Source organism: Mizuhopecten yessoensis, unplaced genomic scaffold (genome assembly GCF_002113885.1).
Source record: "Mizuhopecten yessoensis strain PY_sf001 unplaced genomic scaffold, ASM211388v2 scaffold11139, whole genome shotgun sequence".
NCBI lineage: Eukaryota > Metazoa > Mollusca > Bivalvia > Pectinida > Pectinidae > Mizuhopecten > Mizuhopecten yessoensis.
The window spans coordinates 1,913,440-1,932,921 of record NW_018408899.1 but is presented as its reverse complement, the minus strand read 5'-3'; the positions used below and the strand labels follow the sequence as shown (position 1 = coordinate 1,932,921).

The window sequence follows — 19,482 nt, the reverse complement described above, 5'->3', positions numbered from 1 at the left end:
CAGGGGATTTCATTCTAGCTAGTGTAATAATTGTGAATTCTTTTCTGGTGGTAATATAGCGATATATTAATTATACATAACTTGTAAAATACAGCAAAGCATCACAGTTTAATGTCGAAAATGATTTCCATTGATTGGGTCGAAATATCCATTTGATTGTTTAACCGTCTGTCACACAACCCCAAAAGGACTTTCGTGTTGATTGTGTTCATTCGTGTTGGGAAATTGTATATCTGCGTGCTGCGCACAATTTATTTCAACATTAATCATTACACATATAATGTGAGGATCATTATACACTACTCTCAGAATCTGATTCCTGGATCCCTGAAGTCTGAATCACATGGTCACCAGCAAGTCTGATTTTCATGCAAAGCAATGCATTTCCAACCCATTAGTATCCATACAGACACCATATCCTTATTATAGTGGCTATTACCCTGTTAGAATATGTCATTATTGAATCCATATTGGTATGACATGATGATTATCAAATCTGATAATTCATGACGTATATACAGTTTTTGATGTGAATGTAATCATGACAAACTGAATGTGAAATAAACGAAATAAACTGGAAAATACCTGCTGTACAACTCCCTAGGATAGTCTGTGTACATGATTATTGGCAGATCAGTTACAGTATGTAGTTATTTACAAAGTTTTAAACACCAAGCATACACATGAAAATAAGCTTTCTAAAGTTGACTGACTATCGTTGATAGGTTTTGTGTTGTAAATTTGATGGGTATCCTTAACACAGATTTTAACGTCCCCTGAGATGAGGTCACGTGTGACCTATCATGGTTGTCTTTTGTCTGTCCTATTGCTTCATCTGTCTGCAAGCAATTTACTTGTTAACATTGTTTTTTCAAAAAAGCTCAGGAACCGAATGTGAGAAAGGCAGCTGCTTGCATCTATATGACCAAAGACAACCTAATTTTACCATCATTGTTTTTCGCATTCGTCATGGCCAGAATGGCAGTACCGATTTGTGACCAATAGGCCAAGGTTTCAAAAACAAATCCTCTTCTGTAGATTATTCTTAACAATAGGCTAGAATATTTTATCAATAACTGTTGTTTGAAATTTATTCAAATTCAATTAGAATTTTCATTACGGAATAACATCTTGATGGTATCAAAAATTAAGACCCTTACAAGACAGAGACTAGGAATCTTGTTTCACAGACTATATGCATGGATAGAGCCGAGTCTCTAAGGAGTCATGTTTGACAGACTTTATGGATAGATAGAGCCGAGTCTCTAAGGAGCCATTTTTGACAGACTGTACGAATATATAGAGCCAAGCCTTTTAGAGACATGTTTGTTAAACAAAACGGGTAGAAAGAGCCAAGTCTTGAGAGAGTTGTATGTGTTTTTAAGATGTCATGTACAAGACAGAGAGAGTGATATGTTTGCTTAGGGCATCATATACATGACAAATAGATGTGTATGTGTATAGACTCGGTATGGGCCTCTTGTTATAATAAACATTGTCAAGATTGATTTTATTTATGATCCCATTTTATCATCAAGAGACTTCATCCTAGCTATTGCTATAATTGTAAATGATTTTCTGGTGGTAATATGACGATATGATTAAAATAATTATACATAACTCATTAAATAAAGCATAGCATCACATTTTAACGTCTAAACTGATTTCCATTGATTTGGTCTATGTAATGAAATATCCATTTGAATGTTTAACTGTCTGTCACACAATCCCCGAATGAGTTCCTTGGTGAATGTGTTAATTCCTGTTGGGAAATTGTATATCTGCGTGCTCCACGAAATTTATTTCAACATTAATAATTACACATATCATGTGAGGGATCATTATAGTTCCTATAATTCCCTTCCTCCTTTTCCTGCGAATACCAATTTGTTAACCAATCTTCTTCTATCCCGTATTGTAAAAAACAAAGATCTGATAAAACCTTATCAATACATTTAACACATACATCTACTCTGTGTTTAATTTGTGCCCTGTCAGCTTCACTGTAGAAACAGGGTTATGAATAACTATTTTGTTCCACAACACATTTCTTCAAAATAACAATTGTTACTTTGATGAATTAAAACATGTAGTTTTCAAAACACAAAATATACCAGCAGCAGTACAATCAAGTGAATAATTCAGAAATAATTCACATGATAACTCCCATGAAATATCCCAAAGATGAAACACCCGTGAAAACCAAAAATGCAACAAAATAAGCTTTGTCTGTATATTGAGCAATAGTATGCCAAGTGACGTTTTCGTGCTGTAATGAGTCAGTTTGACTTCCGTCGTTTTCTTTTGGAGTTGCTTGTTTGCTTGCAATATCTGTCTCATCGATTGAATGTAAACGAATGATTTTGTTGTTTTTGACAGGTTCATTTCTGCTTGAAGTTTGTTTTATGTCCTGTTGCAGTTTAAATTTGCTATCCGCTTTGCCCCTTTGGCAAATTTTCTTGCAATTCATCACAAACTTCTTCATCCACTGTGGAACTGGCTCCTGGTTGTCATCTTTGCTGTATGTTCTGATTTGAAATATATTCATGGTTACGATAAGAACACTAAGACCAAGCATTGAGAGTAGATAGTACGATAACTGGGAGATTGGATCGGATGAGGCCGGCATCCTGTCACTTACCACTGTCATATACACCGTGAACGCTAGAAGAACTGTGATACTGTACGACGTTCGTTCACCGTAATTGAACGGTAGAATGAATACAAACGGATTGACCAGAGACAACATGATGATTGGGATCACAACACTGACTATGAAGTTCAACGGTCTCCTGCTCATGGTGATGGAAAATGAAGCAATATCGGTGACTATGATCGAGTTTACGATGGTTTTAGTTGATATAATGTCCCAGGCAGTGTTAGTTGAGAAGAAACTGAAATTAATCGTTGGTACCTGCGTGGTCAGAGAAACCTGTGTTGTACCGTATCCATATGAATTTAGTAAAATTGTGCATGTCTGTACATCAAATGGGAATTTAGAAACATCAGGTGTACAAGTGGCTTGAAGTACCCCTCCAGGGGCCCAATTAACAAAACCATTGGCTAATACAGTGACTTTAAAATGCTTATTGCTGATGGGTTTAAACTCACTTGCTGGGTTCACCAAGTACATTTTTGGAACCCATATTTGTTTTTGTGAAAATGTTAGAAGTGTTGTATTGTTATAACTCCAGGGATTCCACACCAGACTTTCATCCCTCCAAGAAATAGATATAACAGCAACAACTGAAATAACTCCGGTCACTTCATTGAAGTCATTGATGGATATGAGACTCATGCCGACATCAACATATACCGGCATACTCTGGTCCTTTACAGGTCGAACCTCCACCGAATAGTTCCCCATCAGGTCCGCCAGCAATGTTTTCACGTCGTCCATCGTATTAGCACTGATGATATGTAGACAGACTACCATGAACATGATGTAAGGTACTCGGAACATGGCTCGACATACATGTACTGTTGTTCACTGTACATAAATACACTTCCTACAGAATAACAGCCTATATGTGCATCAATGTATCACTTGGTCTGTTCTTTAGAGCACTGAAACGTTTCCTAAATGTTTCGTAGTTAACACCTGTTGTGTATGCTGTCACCGTTTTAAGTTGTCAAGAGATCTGTTATTGCAAACAATTGTCAATCTATGAGTTCATTCAATATGAATGACTTGCTGGGTATAAATAACATGAAGCAGGCACGGATAGATTTGTCCATCTATTAGTTATGTCTGAAAACAGCATACGTATAGACCCATCCTTTGGACATGTGATTGCCTAATCCAATCATTTGGTTCAAATGTAAGATATTGTCAGGAAATATGCTTCAAAGTAAATAATAAATACCAGTTTAATTATCTTTGACCGACAATAGTTAATCATTTGCATTGCCGTCTCCCTTGTGTAATAAGTCAGTGATATTGATTCTGATCGACTTATTCATCTGAGCTAACAGGAGACTATCCTCCCCATTTATGTTTTTAATTGATGGATATGTTGAAATGATTCACATTTGCTGTAACATTCATTAAACCTTTAATTGGTTTTCATGCGAAGCACTGAATTTTCAACTGCATGGTGTCCATACAACCGCTTATATTGGGGCATCCTATTACTGGTAATGGGGATCATGAGGCTAGAGTTTAATATACCTTTCCTTATAATATATACCTATCTGACGTGTAAAATCAGTTACATGGCTATTTGGCGATGAAATATGTCATTAGTGAACGCATGTTGGTATGACATGATGATAGAGCCCAGTTTCTTAGGAAACATGATTTACATATCATATGCAGGGATGAATCCTAATCTCCATCCCTGTTTAATTAGGAGCCATGTTTAGCAGACGTTACCTATGGATAGTACCCAGTGTCTGAGGTACCATGTTTGGCAAACTATATGCACATGGAAAGAACCCAGTCTCTAAGGAGCCATTTTCGGAAAAACATACGCATGGATAAAGCCAAGTCTCCAAGGTACAATGTTTGACTGACTGTACCTATAGACAGAACCCAGTCTGTAAGATGCCATGTTTGGCAGATTTTACATTTGGATACAGCTCAGTCTTTAAGGAGCAATGATTTGCATATTATATGTGCGGATAGAGCCAAGTCTCTGAGGAGTAATGTTTTACATGATCACACATGTATTGATTCTAAGGTAGCAGACTTTACACATGGATGGTCCTAGTCTCTTAAGAAACATGTTTGGCAGACTATACCTTTCGATAGAGCTCAGTCTTTAGGGATATGTCTGGCGGACTATATGCATGGACAACCCAGTTTCTAAGGAGCCATGTTTTACAAACTATATGGATGGTTGAGCTCAGTCTCTAAGGAGCCATGTTTGGCAGACTTTACTCATGGATAGAGCCAAGTCTTGAAGGAGCAATGTTTGGCAGATTTAACACATGGACAGAGACCATCTGAGGAACCATGATTGGCAGACTACATGCATGTATCTACATGGATAGAGCCAAGTCTCTGAGGAGCGATGTTTGGCTGACTGTACTCATGGACAGAACCCAGACTCTAAGGGGCCATGCTTTGAATACAATACACATGGAAAGAGCCAAGTCTCTGAGGAGCAATGTTTGGCAGGCTGTACACATGGTAAAGCGCAGCCTCTGAAAAGCCATGATTGGACGATTAATTGCATGGATAGAGTCCAGTCTCTAAGGGACCGTGATTGGTAGACTATAAACACATGGATAGAGTCCAGTCTCTAAGGGACCATGATTGGTAGACTATAAACACATGGATAGAGTCCAGTCTCTAAGGGACCATGATTGGTAGACTATATACACATGGATAGAGTCCAGTCTTTAAGGGACTATGATTGGTAGACTATAAACACATGGATATAGTCCAGTCTCTAAGGGACCATGATTGGTAGACTATAAACACATGGATAGAGTCCAGTCTCTGAGGGACCATGATTGGTAGACTATATACACATGGATAGAGTCCAGTCTCTAAGGGACTATGATTGGTAGACTATATACACACGAATAGAGCACAGTCTCTAAGGGACCATGATTGGTAGACTATAAACACATGGATAGAGTCCAGTCTCTAAGGGACTATGATTGGCAGACTATACACATGGATAGAGCCCAGTGTCTAAGAGACCATGATTGGTAGACTATAAACACATGGATGGAGCCCAGTCTCTAAGGGACTCTGTCTGATTGGTAGACTATATACACACGAATGGAGCCCAGTCTCTAAGGGACTATGATTGGTAGACTTTACACACACAGATGGAGCCCAGTCTCGAAGGGACCATGATTGGTAGACTATATACACATGGATAGAGCCTAGTCTCTTAGGAGCCATGTTTGGCAGACTAAACTGATGGATAAAGCCTGGTCTTTAAGGAGCCATGTTTGACAGATTATATAAAAAGAAACCTGTCTTTAAGGAGCCATGTCTGGCAGACGATACATACATGTATGGATTGAGCCCAGTCTATATAAGGAGCCATGATTGGCCTACTATACGCTTGAGTAGAGCCCAGTCTCTGAGGAGCGATGATTGGCAGAGTATGTGCATGGATTTACAAATATTTTTATTCCTCCAGACATTTTTTTCATAAATATGTATATATATATACATATACTGCTTCGCAGAAGATATATATATATACATATACAAATATTTTGATAGTGGATACCAGGGTTGGGGAGCCCTTGAACAATATGGTGTCCTCACACAGGAGGGTCCTCATTCAACATCCATCAGTCAAACAATAAATAAATAAATAGGAAGGGCAATGGGAAAATAAAATACTTGCAAATAGAGTACAGGACAAGAACACAAAACATACTTCTTTCACACCCTAACAAATTCCATATACAACATATATCTAGCGTATTAAATAAATATTCTGCTGCAAATTGTGTTTGTCCTCAATTTTATTTCTTTAAGAACATCACCCTGTCACTTGTAGAAAGCATTAGTTATGTTTACCATATTAATCCAGCACTCCTGTATCTATTGCAAGTTGGTAGAAATGCCAACAAATGCTACTCATTGTTCTGTGATTGGTTTGGTTAAGTATTGTTAACATCCTATCAACAGCTATGGTCATTTAAGGAGGGCCTCCCCTGTGTGCAAGATGCTTGCATGTAGTGTATGGCTGTGTCTTGGGAGGCTGCGGTATGTTCGTGTTTGTCTCACTGTGATAGCGCGGAACTGATGCCGACTTTATAGTGCTACCTCACTGAAACATACTGCCTAAGACACCCAGCAGGACATGAATCAGCTTGTCCGTCCGTTTGTCTTGTCCGTAGATAAAGTTTGTCCGGACACCTCCTTTTTTCATTTTGACCGTTTTTAACGAAGTTATGGCGCCTTGTTGAAAAAATCCTATAACTTTTTGTCCGGACAAATCCTTCTAAAGTTATGGATCAATTTCAATGAAAGTTTCAAGATATGGTATACCACCTGAAGTTGTGCATCCATGTATTATTTTTTCATTCTGACCCTTCTTTACAGAGTTATGTCCCTTTGTTGAAAAATGCTTGCCCGGACAACCTCTCGAAAACTACTGGGCCAATATCAATGAAAGTTTTCAGATAGGATCATAACTACCACCGGATGTTGTGCATCCAGGTGTTATTTTTTTTCAGTTTGACCCTTCTTTAAGGAGTCATTGCCCTTTGTTGAAAACTGCTTGCCCAATCAACCTCCCTAAAACTAATGGGCAAATTTGGGGGGGGGGGGTATAAGTTAGCCTTTGGCTTACAGTTCTAGTTTGGTTTTTGGTTTGGAGCACCATTGTGCCAAGGAGACTCAACATTGTATAAATGGAGGATTTTAGGGGTGGGGCCCATTAAAATAGAGTTAAATTGTCAAAATCCTACTCCTTGAGCACAGGTAAATCAATGTTAACCAGGTTTTAAAAAAAAATGGTTCCAGATATTTCTTTGGGAGTTATGCCCCTGTTGCCAAACCTTTATCATTCTTATACAATGTATATACATGTATCATATTTTAAATATTTCAGATAAAAAAATACGAGATGAGGTTTTTAAGGCATTTGGGTGTCTTGTTGTTAGTTACTTTTTCTCTCCATTTTCAGGTATTATCACTATGGTTGATGGCAAATACTGCAGTCAGGTATGTAATAGGAGGTTTAAATTCTCAAAATATTCATATTCAGATTTTAAAGAAATAGAATCAGTGTGCTGGTTATTGAAAATTGAAAAGATTGACAACAAAAGTATAGTTGGGAAAATTGCACTTTTTACAATTTCATTATAAGAGTTTTAATTTTATGCCAATGTGGTGTTACATGTAGTTGCAAATATACCAGTTGATTTAACATTCCACTTGTGGCATTTACAGCATCTGAAGGAGAAAAAGGAAGATGGATCTGTGAATGAAGCAACAAGGTATAGAACATCAGATGATAGTTTTATATTTTACTAAACTTGATGTGTAATATAGGTCTGATCAACAACATTTTATAGAACTAAGTTCGTTTTAATCATTAGTAAAGGAATTAAGCACTGATAGGGAAAGAACAATGGATGGTGTTTACCAAAAAATGATGTCCGGTAAAATTTGTGGGAAATGCATGCTTTTGTGTTTTTATGACAAAGTGATAAATTATTTGAAATTGTTAAAAATCACTACGGTTACCAGTACCATTTGTTAATCGTCCGATAAATCTTGCCCCCCATCCCCCCTAGGCCTGTGTCGTGTAACATACAGGGCCTGATAATATACCGCAGAATAGTCCATATATGGATTGACAGAATCTATCACCCCTTGTGATAAAGACAGAGATAGCTCAAATGTAGAGTAAGCTTTTTAGGCCACCATCAGATGATGGTGGGCTGGGCTATTCAAATCGCCCTGCGTCCGTGGTTCGCGGTCAGTCGTCAATCGTCCGACCTTAAACAATTCTTGTTATCGATATTTCTCAGGAAGTATTATAGAGACCTTTCTCAAATTTTATATGTAGGTTCCCCTTGGTATGCAGTTGTGCATGTTTAAGTTTGAGACTGATCGAATAAACAAAATGGCTGACAGGCCACCATCTTGGGTTGTGACGTTAAAGGTTTGTTATCGCTATTTCTCAGGAAGTACTTTAGGGATCTTTCCCAAATTTGTTATGTAGACTCCCTTGATCTGTTGTTGTGCATGTTTAATTTTGAGAAATCAATTAAACAAAATGGCCGACAGGCAGCCATCTTGGATTTTTACAGTGAAGGTTTGTTATCGCTATTTCTCTATAAGTACTGGAAAGATCTTTCTCAAATTTAACATGTAGGTTCCCCTTGGTATGTAGTTGTGCATGTCTTCTTATGAGACTGATCGGATAAACAAATCTTTGATTTTGACAGTTAAGGTTTGTTAGTGCTATTTCCCGGCGGCCATCTTCGATTTTTGACATTTAGTGCTATTTCTGTAGGTTCCCCGTGATCCCTCGTTGTGCATGTTATATTTTGAGACTGATCATAGAAACAAATGCCCGAAGGAAGAAAACCCCCCCCCCCCCCCCCGGATCTTTCTCATATTACAATGATCAGTTCTATTTCTTTCACATTAAGTACTGTACTTTTAAGTAAATATATGAAATGACAAATTCACTTTGAAGGTTGTCTTTTATACACAGCAGTATTAGGTTTAGATCAAAAGTTACCTCAAGGTGAATTTACTGTTAACATGACTCGATCAAACAGATTAGAGAAAAAAAAGAGAAAAGATCGAACTGACAAAGAACTAATGAAGATGGTATAATGGTGGGCGCCAAGATCCCTCTGGGATCTCTTGTTTAGTTTAGAACAGGGCTTCTGAGGAGTATTTAAATCTGACACAGAATTTCTCTGTCTGCATCATACAGGAATGATACATGTAGATTATGTTTCTCTAATACTTTCCATGGTAAATTGAAGTTATTATGGTGCAGTGCACTGGGCCTGCATCAAGGATGAATGAAATATGCGACAAAATTTACAACAAGATCTTTGTCACGCTGCGTACAAGACAATTTTATCTTTTTCCGAACAAAAACTGTAACGCACCTGTGATGTATTGGAGAAATAAAGCATTTTGGGTATGACTTCATGAATCATTAAGCCTGCAACCCTTTTACTTTTGACACTCATCAACTTTCTTTTGCAGACAGATTGCCTTGGCTGATATTATTGTATTAAATAAAACGGACCTCATCTCTGATATAGAGTTGGACTCTCTGAAGCAACAGATCAGGTTTGTTCATCAGATCAAATTTAAAATTTTTAGAATATATTATATGTCACGTCTAACACTTTGTAGCAGGACTGGACTAGGTTGATTACCAGTGACTATAGGTAGCTCAATTGAATAGAGTTTCTGTCTGGATTTCAGAGGTCCCTTTTTCGAATCCCAGTCTGGCTGTTGCATTTTCCTTTCCAGTTACATTTGGCGCCCAACTATTCACCTATCGAAGATGGTACAATGTATAGGGTCTTGTATGTCTTTGGAGTAGAACACTTTGTTGACGGAGGTGGAATGTAGCAGAACTGACAGGGTCGATTACTGGCAACCAGGTAGCTCAATAGGTTAGGGCATCTTCCCATAGTTTAGAGGTGCCAGGTTTGAATTCTGATCTGGCCATTGTGTTTTTCCTGTCCTTTTACATACTTCAACCTTATGTTAATTCACAGCAATATAATTTGATCTGTGAATGATTCAGTTGATTTGGTTTTAGTTTATTTATGATGCTTCTTGTGTAAATATTTATTTACTGGTTAAGTTTCATCTGGCTGGCTTTCTATATATTTATCTATGTCTCTATGGTTCTGGAGATAAACTCTTATTTTATATTCAATTTAATGACAAGTATACCTCTTCCTGTTTTAAGTGACTAGATAAGCACATGCAATTGGATGAAAAAAGGCAAAACTTTACATTGAACTTTGAACTGAAGTGTTAACAGCGAGTGATGATGATTGAATGCAGATTGTTTCTGAATGAATCCGATTACACTGGTGAATCATTTTAATTTCAGAAACATAAATGGCTTTGCAAAGATGATTGAGACTTCTATGTCAAGGTAGGAAGCTGTTTTAAAGATAGGATGAGAAAGGAAAAACAATTTAAAAGAGTATGTACTATGTACCAAACATCATTTAGTTAATTAATATAGTCAAAGTTTCTTACCCAAACTTAATTCATTTGATCTAGGTAATATCCATGTCTAAGGAAAACAAAAAGGATTTAGTTTGTAAAAGTCAATGACTCATCTGAGTCATCTGATTGGAACCAGGAGGGATATTAGACTCATTTGAGTTGGGGTGTTGTGTAACTTGTCTTGAGTCAAGAATCCAACTCACTTAAGTCACATGTTGAGTCTTGAATTAATTCCAATCAGGAAGAATTAAAATAACTCAAATGAGTCAGGAGGGATTAAAAGAGCTGGAGTCATGAGGGGTCATTCCTACTAACCTGAGGCAGAGAGTTAACTACTTATAATTATTTGACTAAAATGAGTAAGAAGGTGTTAAGAACTCATTTATTATGTATATTTACAAGTTTTATCAAGATGAAGCCCAAAGGCCAGGCATATCTACATTTAGGAGATTTCATAAGCATGTACCTGGTTACCTGGTATATTCTCTCTTTTATCTAACTTACAGACTTTCAACCAAATTAGGCCTTTGTTCATGGTTTGCACAGCTACTCAAATCAAGAGTTCATGATCGATCTGTCCACATTTATTGCGAAAGGCAAATCCTTAAATTGGAAAATTCACTTTCATGCATGTCAAACCATTATATAAACAGGAGTTGTTGAAGAGGAGACATATATGTTTTTGTTCATTTCATTTTAGAGTCAACCTAGATCAAATTTTGGATTTGAATTCTTACGATGGAAAAAGTAAAAACAGGTGTGTATACTAACACTATGTGAACTTGTATAAACATAACGTTTATAAGTTAGATTGAAAGTAAAGCATTTTAACCACATTTTGTCAGTTTTGAGGATTATTTTGGTTCTGTATTCAATAGCGGATGATGAAATATTTACACTCTCCACTGACTTTCACTCAATAACCATTAGTTGTTTCAACAAACTGGAAACCTGGCTATAAAACATGGCAATTTGTTTTATGATGTAGACAACAATGAATATGGGTGAGGTTGTACAAATTGTCTGCAAACAAGACACAATTGTGTGAGATCATCGACAGTAGATCGACCTACAAGGTACACAACCAAATAAACAAATCAAATACTTGTTCAGTGAAATAACAATACAATTTTATATTGTTAATTGTTAATGTATGTTGATGACATTTGTCTTCTTTTGTGTCCCTCAGCATGGAAGAAGTTTTTACACAAAGGGGATTTTCCCAGGAGAACAAGCATGTCATTGATCAGGTAATTGTTTCCAACGTGATACTAAATGGAACATTAATAACGGAGTACTTTGTACTTTGGTTAGATCAATGAATAAGTGAAGAATAACTGAAAAATGTATTTAAACAGGTATATAAAGTGCTCAGCAGTGGGAATTGCCTGATGGTATCTCTTTAATAGCATTTTGTTTGCATTCTGTTATATTTCACATACACACTTTAACGTAATGTAACGCAACATTAAAAGATAATCAATTTTAAAGGAAAGCCAATCATGTGATGTTTTTTATTTAAAAACCTTATTGATACAGTCACAATAGTTCTCGTCAGGGATTTTATTAATACAGCTCTCACCAAGGATCAATTTTATACACTCAAAACTCAATTTTGTTTCTAAATTATCCTTCTTGTAACTTGTTTGATGATTTTTTGGACTGGATTAAGAAGTAAACACTACAAATAAATAGTAATTTAAAAGTAATATTCTTATCTGAATTGAGGATTGAACTGGAGTACAGACTAGGGGTTGAGTATGAGAAAGGGCTTACAATGAATAGGGTCCAGGAGTACAACTAACACTCCAACCACTGGTAATGAGAGTTCATATGCTGTCAAAAGTATCTTGAGCTCATGGCAATCATTGCTTTTGTGGTCACAGCCGTGATGTGCTAATAACTTTTTTCATTCCATCTATCTGAGGTATGAAAAATAACATGCATGCACAATGTCTGTTCTAATGACAACACATGAATTAATAGAATTTTGTGCTGATTTCCTATTTTTAGAGTGTGACGACCTTGACCTATGAGTTCCAGGGACATGTTGATCCCAAGCTTCTGGAGAAATCTTTACAGGATCTGCTGTGGGAGAAAATGGTCAAAGACTCCAACGGTCAGGTCATTGAAATATTTCGCCTTAAGGTATGATAATGTATAATATACAACAGTTGATATAGTGCCCTATCTAGCTAACATAAGCCACTCTAAAGTGCTTTATAGTATGTATACAAAGATAAACAATTAGTACAATAAGCATATACATCAATCAATACAATTTTGAGGAATTCGCAGGAGCTGCCTTATCAGGCGCTAACTACTAGTCCTATGCCACCTGGCTAATATCTCACTATGTGTGTATGCCTGTGTGTATGCTGGAAATGTATTTAGTTCTGTTTTGTGGTGGGACTGTGCTTCCATCGGCATCTTTAATAGTGCCACCTCACTTGAATGCTACATCACAGATACCGCAACATCCATCCCAGACCATTGTATACACCACCTGGGTTGTTGGAGTTGATACCTCAGTTAATACTTAATTTCTGTATTAAGATTCACAATTTTTGTGTTGTTTCAAATCCAAACGTTTTGATTGCTTGCATTCATTTATTGGAATATATCAAGTATCAAAGCAAAATAATCGCCATTGGCAACTATGCATTATGATACTATCATAACCCGAGAGTGGAAAATGTTCTTTTATAAACCCATTTTACATTTTGTAATGAACAAGATGTAAGGCATATCTTTGTTGTTCGTAACTGTTATAAGAAAAACAAGGATTTTTTTTAACCAAGTCACTGATATTATGTGCAATATTTACTTTGACAGGAAAAATTCTGCTTTGTTAAATGTAATTCTCATGACATTGATTTAAAGGGTCTTCGTACCACTGTCAAAAAATGTAACTATTCATTAAAATTTTTATTTTCCAGCACGACTATATATAGCTTTGATTAGGCATTTCTGAAAAGAAAATCATACCTTGCAGTTCTTTTATGAACAAAAATTAAGAAAAAAATAATAAAATTTAATCAACAGCAGTGTTCTGAAAAATTCATCATGGCTAGACCGGCATTTTAACCCTGGATTTCAGATCATTAAACTATTACTCAAACTGACTAAGCTTCTTGGTCAGTGGAATTGGTCTGGCCAAACTTTGCTACAGTTATATTTAAACGAAATTAAGTCACTGTTTATACGATAAAGCACAGTGCAGTGGGAGAGGGATCCTTCATCATACATACACAGGTAATACAGATGGACGGTAGGGTTATAACTTATGTCCACTTTTGTATTTTTTAGTGTTGAATATTGTATACATTAGAGATTCAGGGGTGTCAACATTTGTATTTGCATGGTCTTATGTTGTTTATTTTAAACAGGTTCAGGAATGTTTTTCACAATTGTGCTTTAAGGGTCTGCTGTCAACACCAGGTGACCCTAACAAACTTGTGGTCCAGGCTGTGCGAGAACTGTATGACACATTCCGGGCGTCACCATGGCAACAGGGTGAGAAAAGGGTCAACAGACTAGTCTTTATAGGTAAGGTAACTTGATCTTGTTTTATGATGTAATTTAGTAAATCATATGATTATTTCTAGGAAAATGATTGGATAATTGCCCTTTATCTGTTTGCATACAAAACATAATTTTCTGCCTCCCTTTGACTAGGGGATACTATACTTATCAAGAGGTGCTATACTTTTCAACCAGACTCCATTGTAGAGGCACAATTTGGAAACGCCCGACTGGGACCTGAAGCCCGGCACGGGATGATTGGCTCTTTGCCTTTCCATTTACTTTCCCTCCCTTTCCTCGTCAAGACATGTTGATTCAATCGGCTAGTAACTGTAAGACAGAGTTAGCAAAATGCCTCGCTGCGCCGCCTGTTAACGTATACAAATATTAAACAGGCAACAGATTTAATTTGCTGTGACTGTATTAGGAGAGTTCATGGAAAATATGAATCGATAACTTAGTCATGATATAACCAATGACCAATTTTTATGTCAGAAACAAAGAAGGGGGCATATATTCTAAAGGTTTGCCGATTGCCACCATACAAGGTGCCCAAGCTTTACAGTCATTTGATATATGTATCTATTGTGTGTGTTTTCCTGGGATACAGTTCTCTTATAATGCTGTCTGGAGAGTTATCTCCTTAAACAGTGCTGTAAGCAACATGTGTGGAACCCCCTTGCAGAACGGGGGATATGATTTTGTGCCCTCTATTTTGAGACACAGAAGCAACCAAAACTGATCTTTTTTGATCATTTTTTCCACTTTCTACCTCCTACCAACCCTTTCTGTTTCTTGCCACTTTTAGCTTTGGTGTTGAACATTCGGAGAGACTGGATTCCGTCTCCTAGCTGGGACATACCAAAGTCTTTAAAAACGTTAGTTGTTATTAACTGCTTAACATTAAGCATTTCGGTTGATGGCAACAACTAGTTGACTTGTCAGTATAATGTGGCTGGTCGGAATGCTGTGTGTCTTCGGCATATTTTTTTTAAGATAAGCTCTCAAAAGACAGCATCATATCCTCATTATTTGCAAGGAGGTAAATGCCCCAACACACCATGTGTCCGACACACATGCAGGCAGGCACAATAAACAGAGAGGCACGTCATTAAATGACCTTAGCTGTAGATAGGACGTTCAAAAAAAAAAAAAAAAAAAAAAAGCTACGAGAATCTTTGTAATGAAGTATTTATTGTACATTTTTACAAATTTTCAAACAGATTTTTTGTTTTGTTCTATTTCAGGTAAAAATTTGGATAGACAGGTTTTAGAAGATCTCTTCTCAACATGCCAGCTAGAAGACAGATGACATATGAAAGGAATATAGTTCGTTAAATTATATTGAAATTACATTGTACTTATACTATTATTTACATAATGTCATTGATGTCAATATAGGATGACACTGATATCAGTTGTAGCAGGAATCTCCCTATGGCTATACAGTTACGTTTACACGGTTATAATGTACAAAATGTTTTCTCAAGTATACTAGATTGTGGGAGGTATAGCAGTCATTCTATGTCTGTAAATAGTTGTCCTGGAACATGCTTTTTTACTGTCTTCGTTAGAGAAAAACGCTTTGATTATCAAATTAAATGTATCTGATATTAATTTCTATTACACCGTTAGAAATTTTTACATTTTCCGTGGACATACAAGGTTTGCAGTATGAATGTATATCCCACTCTCCCACTCTCTTAGGTCACAGTCCAGACTTTCTCTGCCATGGCAATAGGGTGTTTAAAGCTTTATAAACATGCCTTGATATCACATACTTCCTTGAGGCCCCCTAAAGCTGAGCTTTGGGTCATAACTCAAGAACTAAAGCTCAGTGTCAAAAATTTGTTATGACAAACAAAACATCTCTTCTCAGTGACTGAAGTTGAGGCTAAAAAGCTGAGGCTGCTCAACAGCAGACTTAAGTACGAACTCAGAGTCAGGAACGCGATGTTTACAATAAAAATGGCATAAGGAGGCAAAGGGCCAGGCGTCGTCAGAGCCAGCGTCCAGTACAGAGTATTATTGTCATAAAAGAGAAGATCCATTTGAAGATTTGACAGGTGATGTCTGTTTTTCTTGATTTTGGTTTCGTAGAAAAAACATCTTTTTCTCGCACATATGTTGTCAGTAAGCAAACATTTGAGTGTTCGAAAGGTGAAACAGATGTATTAAGCTAGAGCTGTTCTCAAAATATAGAAACAAAATATAGCTCTGTTAGCAGACCTATATGTCCTCCAGTAATTGTGAGTTTCTACTTTCTAATGCAAATGTTTCACCAGAACCAAATCATCAATGTATATTATACTATCACTCATGATGATCAATACAAGTTTAATTTTCTATGACTCATGATGATCAGTACAAGTTTAATTTTCTATGACTCATGATGATCAATACAAGTTTAATTTTCAAGATTATTTTTTTTGTCAATGAAAATAATGCTCATATAAGCAAATACGACCAATTGAAAAAAATATAGAACTAAAATTGAAAAAATTTACATGTCTTGACTTAGTCTCGACAATTATAATTTCATTGTTATGTTGAATATGGAACTTATTGTGTGATCTTTCTAAATAAATATTTTGACCATTCATTCTAACTTTTTGTTTGTTTGTACATGTATTTTCTGTTCTTGTTAATGTGTTCAGGTTCATTTAGAAACTATTATTCTCTACACTGAACTAGTCTAGTCTGGATAGCTGTTTTATTTGTTGAAATGCACATTTTGTCATTCATAGGGCATGTTTTGTGTAGTGAAGTTATTGAACGGTTTTCATTTAACAAGCCCACTTGTTGTTAAATAGTTTTGGTAGCACTGCATATTGTATCTTGTTATTTACATTCAGTGCCATAAAAGATAAAAGGTAATGAATAACTTAAAGCAAACATTAAAGTATTGACTGATCTATTTTGTAGGTAGAGCCATTTTCATACTTCCAAAAGGAGACGATTGACTACGGTATTGTTGAACCTGTTTTGATAAAAATATGGAATTGATTTTTGTAATTGAAATTCAATTCAATTTTTCCAATTCAGTAAATAATCAAATATGGTGATTCAATAATTGTATAAACATTTTTTAACAAAAACAGTTGATTCTAATGAGGAAGACAATGAAGTGGTCCAATCAAGGTTTGTTAATTGTACACTTTGATGAATTTCTACTTTGGAGCTTAATCAATCGTAACTCTCCATCTCTAAGTAACCAAGGTATTTGTCTTTATAGATTTTGAGACACCAAGTATAATTTTCTCAATTTTTGATTTGTGTTGATTAGTATCTTCTTTTGAGCTTTATCAATCGTAACAGTTTATATCTCGAGACACCCAGTAAGATTTTCTCAATTTGTTTTTGTAAGATTTGTCTCCCTTGAATTGTATCCAAAATCCAAATTTGTCACAATTACTAGAGCCATTTGGAACATAATGGAGTTAAGACAGTGGTCATTTGTAACTTAATTTGATAAGTTAAGCACTACTCTTTAGCTCACCTGACCCAAAGGACGGTCGTCCGTCCGTCGTCCGGTCGGTGTCAACTTCAACCAAGAGGCGTAGGGCAATGATATTTGGCTAGTAGCATTCTGGGATGAAGGGCTACCAAGTTTGTCCAAATGAATGACCTTTGCCCATTTTCAAGGTCACATGGGTCAAGTATGTTTAAACTTTTGGTCTAAGACTGCCAATATCTGTCTATGATAGTGTATCTATATGCTGAAATTAATGTATTTGTACATGTACTTGTATGTGTGTGTAAGTGTGTATGAGGTGTATGAGATGTTTCCTTCATGAGTTACTTCCCCTTAGCCTTGTGTAATATTCTCCTGAATATCCAAAAGGTCCAGTGTGATGATATTTGGCCAGAAGGATATTGGGATGAAGGGATACCAAGTTTTTCAAATGAATGACGTTTTGCTCATATTCAAGGTCACATGGGTCAAATATGTTGAAATCTTTAAACGACTTCTTCTGATTAACCAAAAGGTCCAGGGTCATGATATTTGGCTAGAAGGATGTTAGAATGAAGGGCTACCAAGTTTGTTCAAATGAATGACCTTCACATATGTTCAAGGTCACAGGGATCAATTGTTGTATGTAAACAACTTTCCTCAAAATAAAAAGGATGGAATCATTTTGGTAATCGTGTATCCAAAACAATGAAATTATGACCATTGAAGAAACTGTTTGCTTAAAATAAAATTGTTTTTGGCAGAAGAGACATTTAATTATCACAGGACTTTTTAGCACATCCTTCGAAATTACAAATGATATAGAAAAATAACTGCATACATGTACTCCTGAACTATCCATGTAGTTACAATTATCAAGAAAACTTTGAAAAAACGCTACACATTTCTTAAAATAATGAAATCTACATGTATTGCCATTGGACCTATCACAAGAAAGCATTAAGCTAGCATGTCTTTGTCCACGGGTCAAGCCAGATCACCAGAATGAGAACCTGTTTTAAACAGTGTAAAGGTAAAATCATGATGCTTTGCGTGTATCTGGCTTTGTTGTGATATCCAACGGAAATACGTGTCATCATTCTGGGAATTGGAAGCATTTTCCTCTCGTTTTCCTTTTTATAGTCTCTACACGGATGCTTAAGAAGTACATGACCACGTAATATTTTCATTATTTGGGATATTCATGGGTGAGAGTGTGCATACAATCTGGTGTTCAGATGTCACTTTACAGCCAAACACCATTTGTAACAAGCTATTTCACCAATGGCCATGTTTCACGTTGTCATTTAAACAGTATTTGATAACCTAACTGGTTTCACACTTCTATTTTTAAAGGGAAACATGAGCTTACAACAAATATTCGACACTAAGGTGAGCACAGATGAAATACCCTAAGACTGGTCATGTATTTTGAGTACACAGAATCTTTGAAACTTGGCTTCAAAAGGTTTTTAATGGGGAAAAGTCTATCAGCTTTTACTGGCGACAGCAGCAGTTTAAACGGTATTTACAATGCCTTACGGCGAGTATAGGGTGCCTACAATGTTATCAGGTCCAATACACTCTGTCGAACAAGAACAAAAACAGCTACAGAACAATCATCAAGGACCAATTCCAATCTTTACACGGAAAGGGAAATTACTTTGACGGCTGTGAAGTTTTTGAGTAATGTAGATATACATTTTTGACCGATTGGAAAGAAGCATCTAGCATACGACCAAAGATGAAATACCATTGTAAAACTCTATCGTTTAACATATAAAATCCAAATATCTAGGACATGACATACACACTTTTTTGTTTCATTTTGTAAACTCTGAGTATTCAGCTGTTG

At 36.2% G+C, this 19,482-nt stretch overlaps 1 protein-coding gene across 1 annotated transcript in view; it reads left to right on the top strand.

Moving 5' to 3' along the window:
• Nucleotides 1-16,773, top strand: part of LOC110466586 (COBW domain-containing protein 1-like) — a 32,977-nt gene extending 16,204 nt beyond the window's left edge. The window contains exons 7-15 of the mRNA XM_021523174.1: nucleotides 7,608-7,645; nucleotides 7,874-7,920; nucleotides 9,659-9,745; nucleotides 10,527-10,571; nucleotides 11,349-11,405; nucleotides 11,838-11,898; nucleotides 12,662-12,796; nucleotides 14,071-14,197; nucleotides 15,421-16,773. Of these exons, the coding sequence (XP_021378849.1) occupies nucleotides 7,608-7,645; nucleotides 7,874-7,920; nucleotides 9,659-9,745; nucleotides 10,527-10,571; nucleotides 11,349-11,405; nucleotides 11,838-11,898; nucleotides 12,662-12,796; nucleotides 14,071-14,197; nucleotides 15,421-15,485 (662 nt within the window). The 3' untranslated portion in view covers nucleotides 15,486-16,773. The remainder of the gene's footprint in view (nucleotides 1-7,607; nucleotides 7,646-7,873; nucleotides 7,921-9,658; nucleotides 9,746-10,526; nucleotides 10,572-11,348; nucleotides 11,406-11,837; nucleotides 11,899-12,661; nucleotides 12,797-14,070; nucleotides 14,198-15,420) is intronic.
• The last annotated feature ends 2,709 nt before the right edge of the window (nucleotides 16,774-19,482 follow it).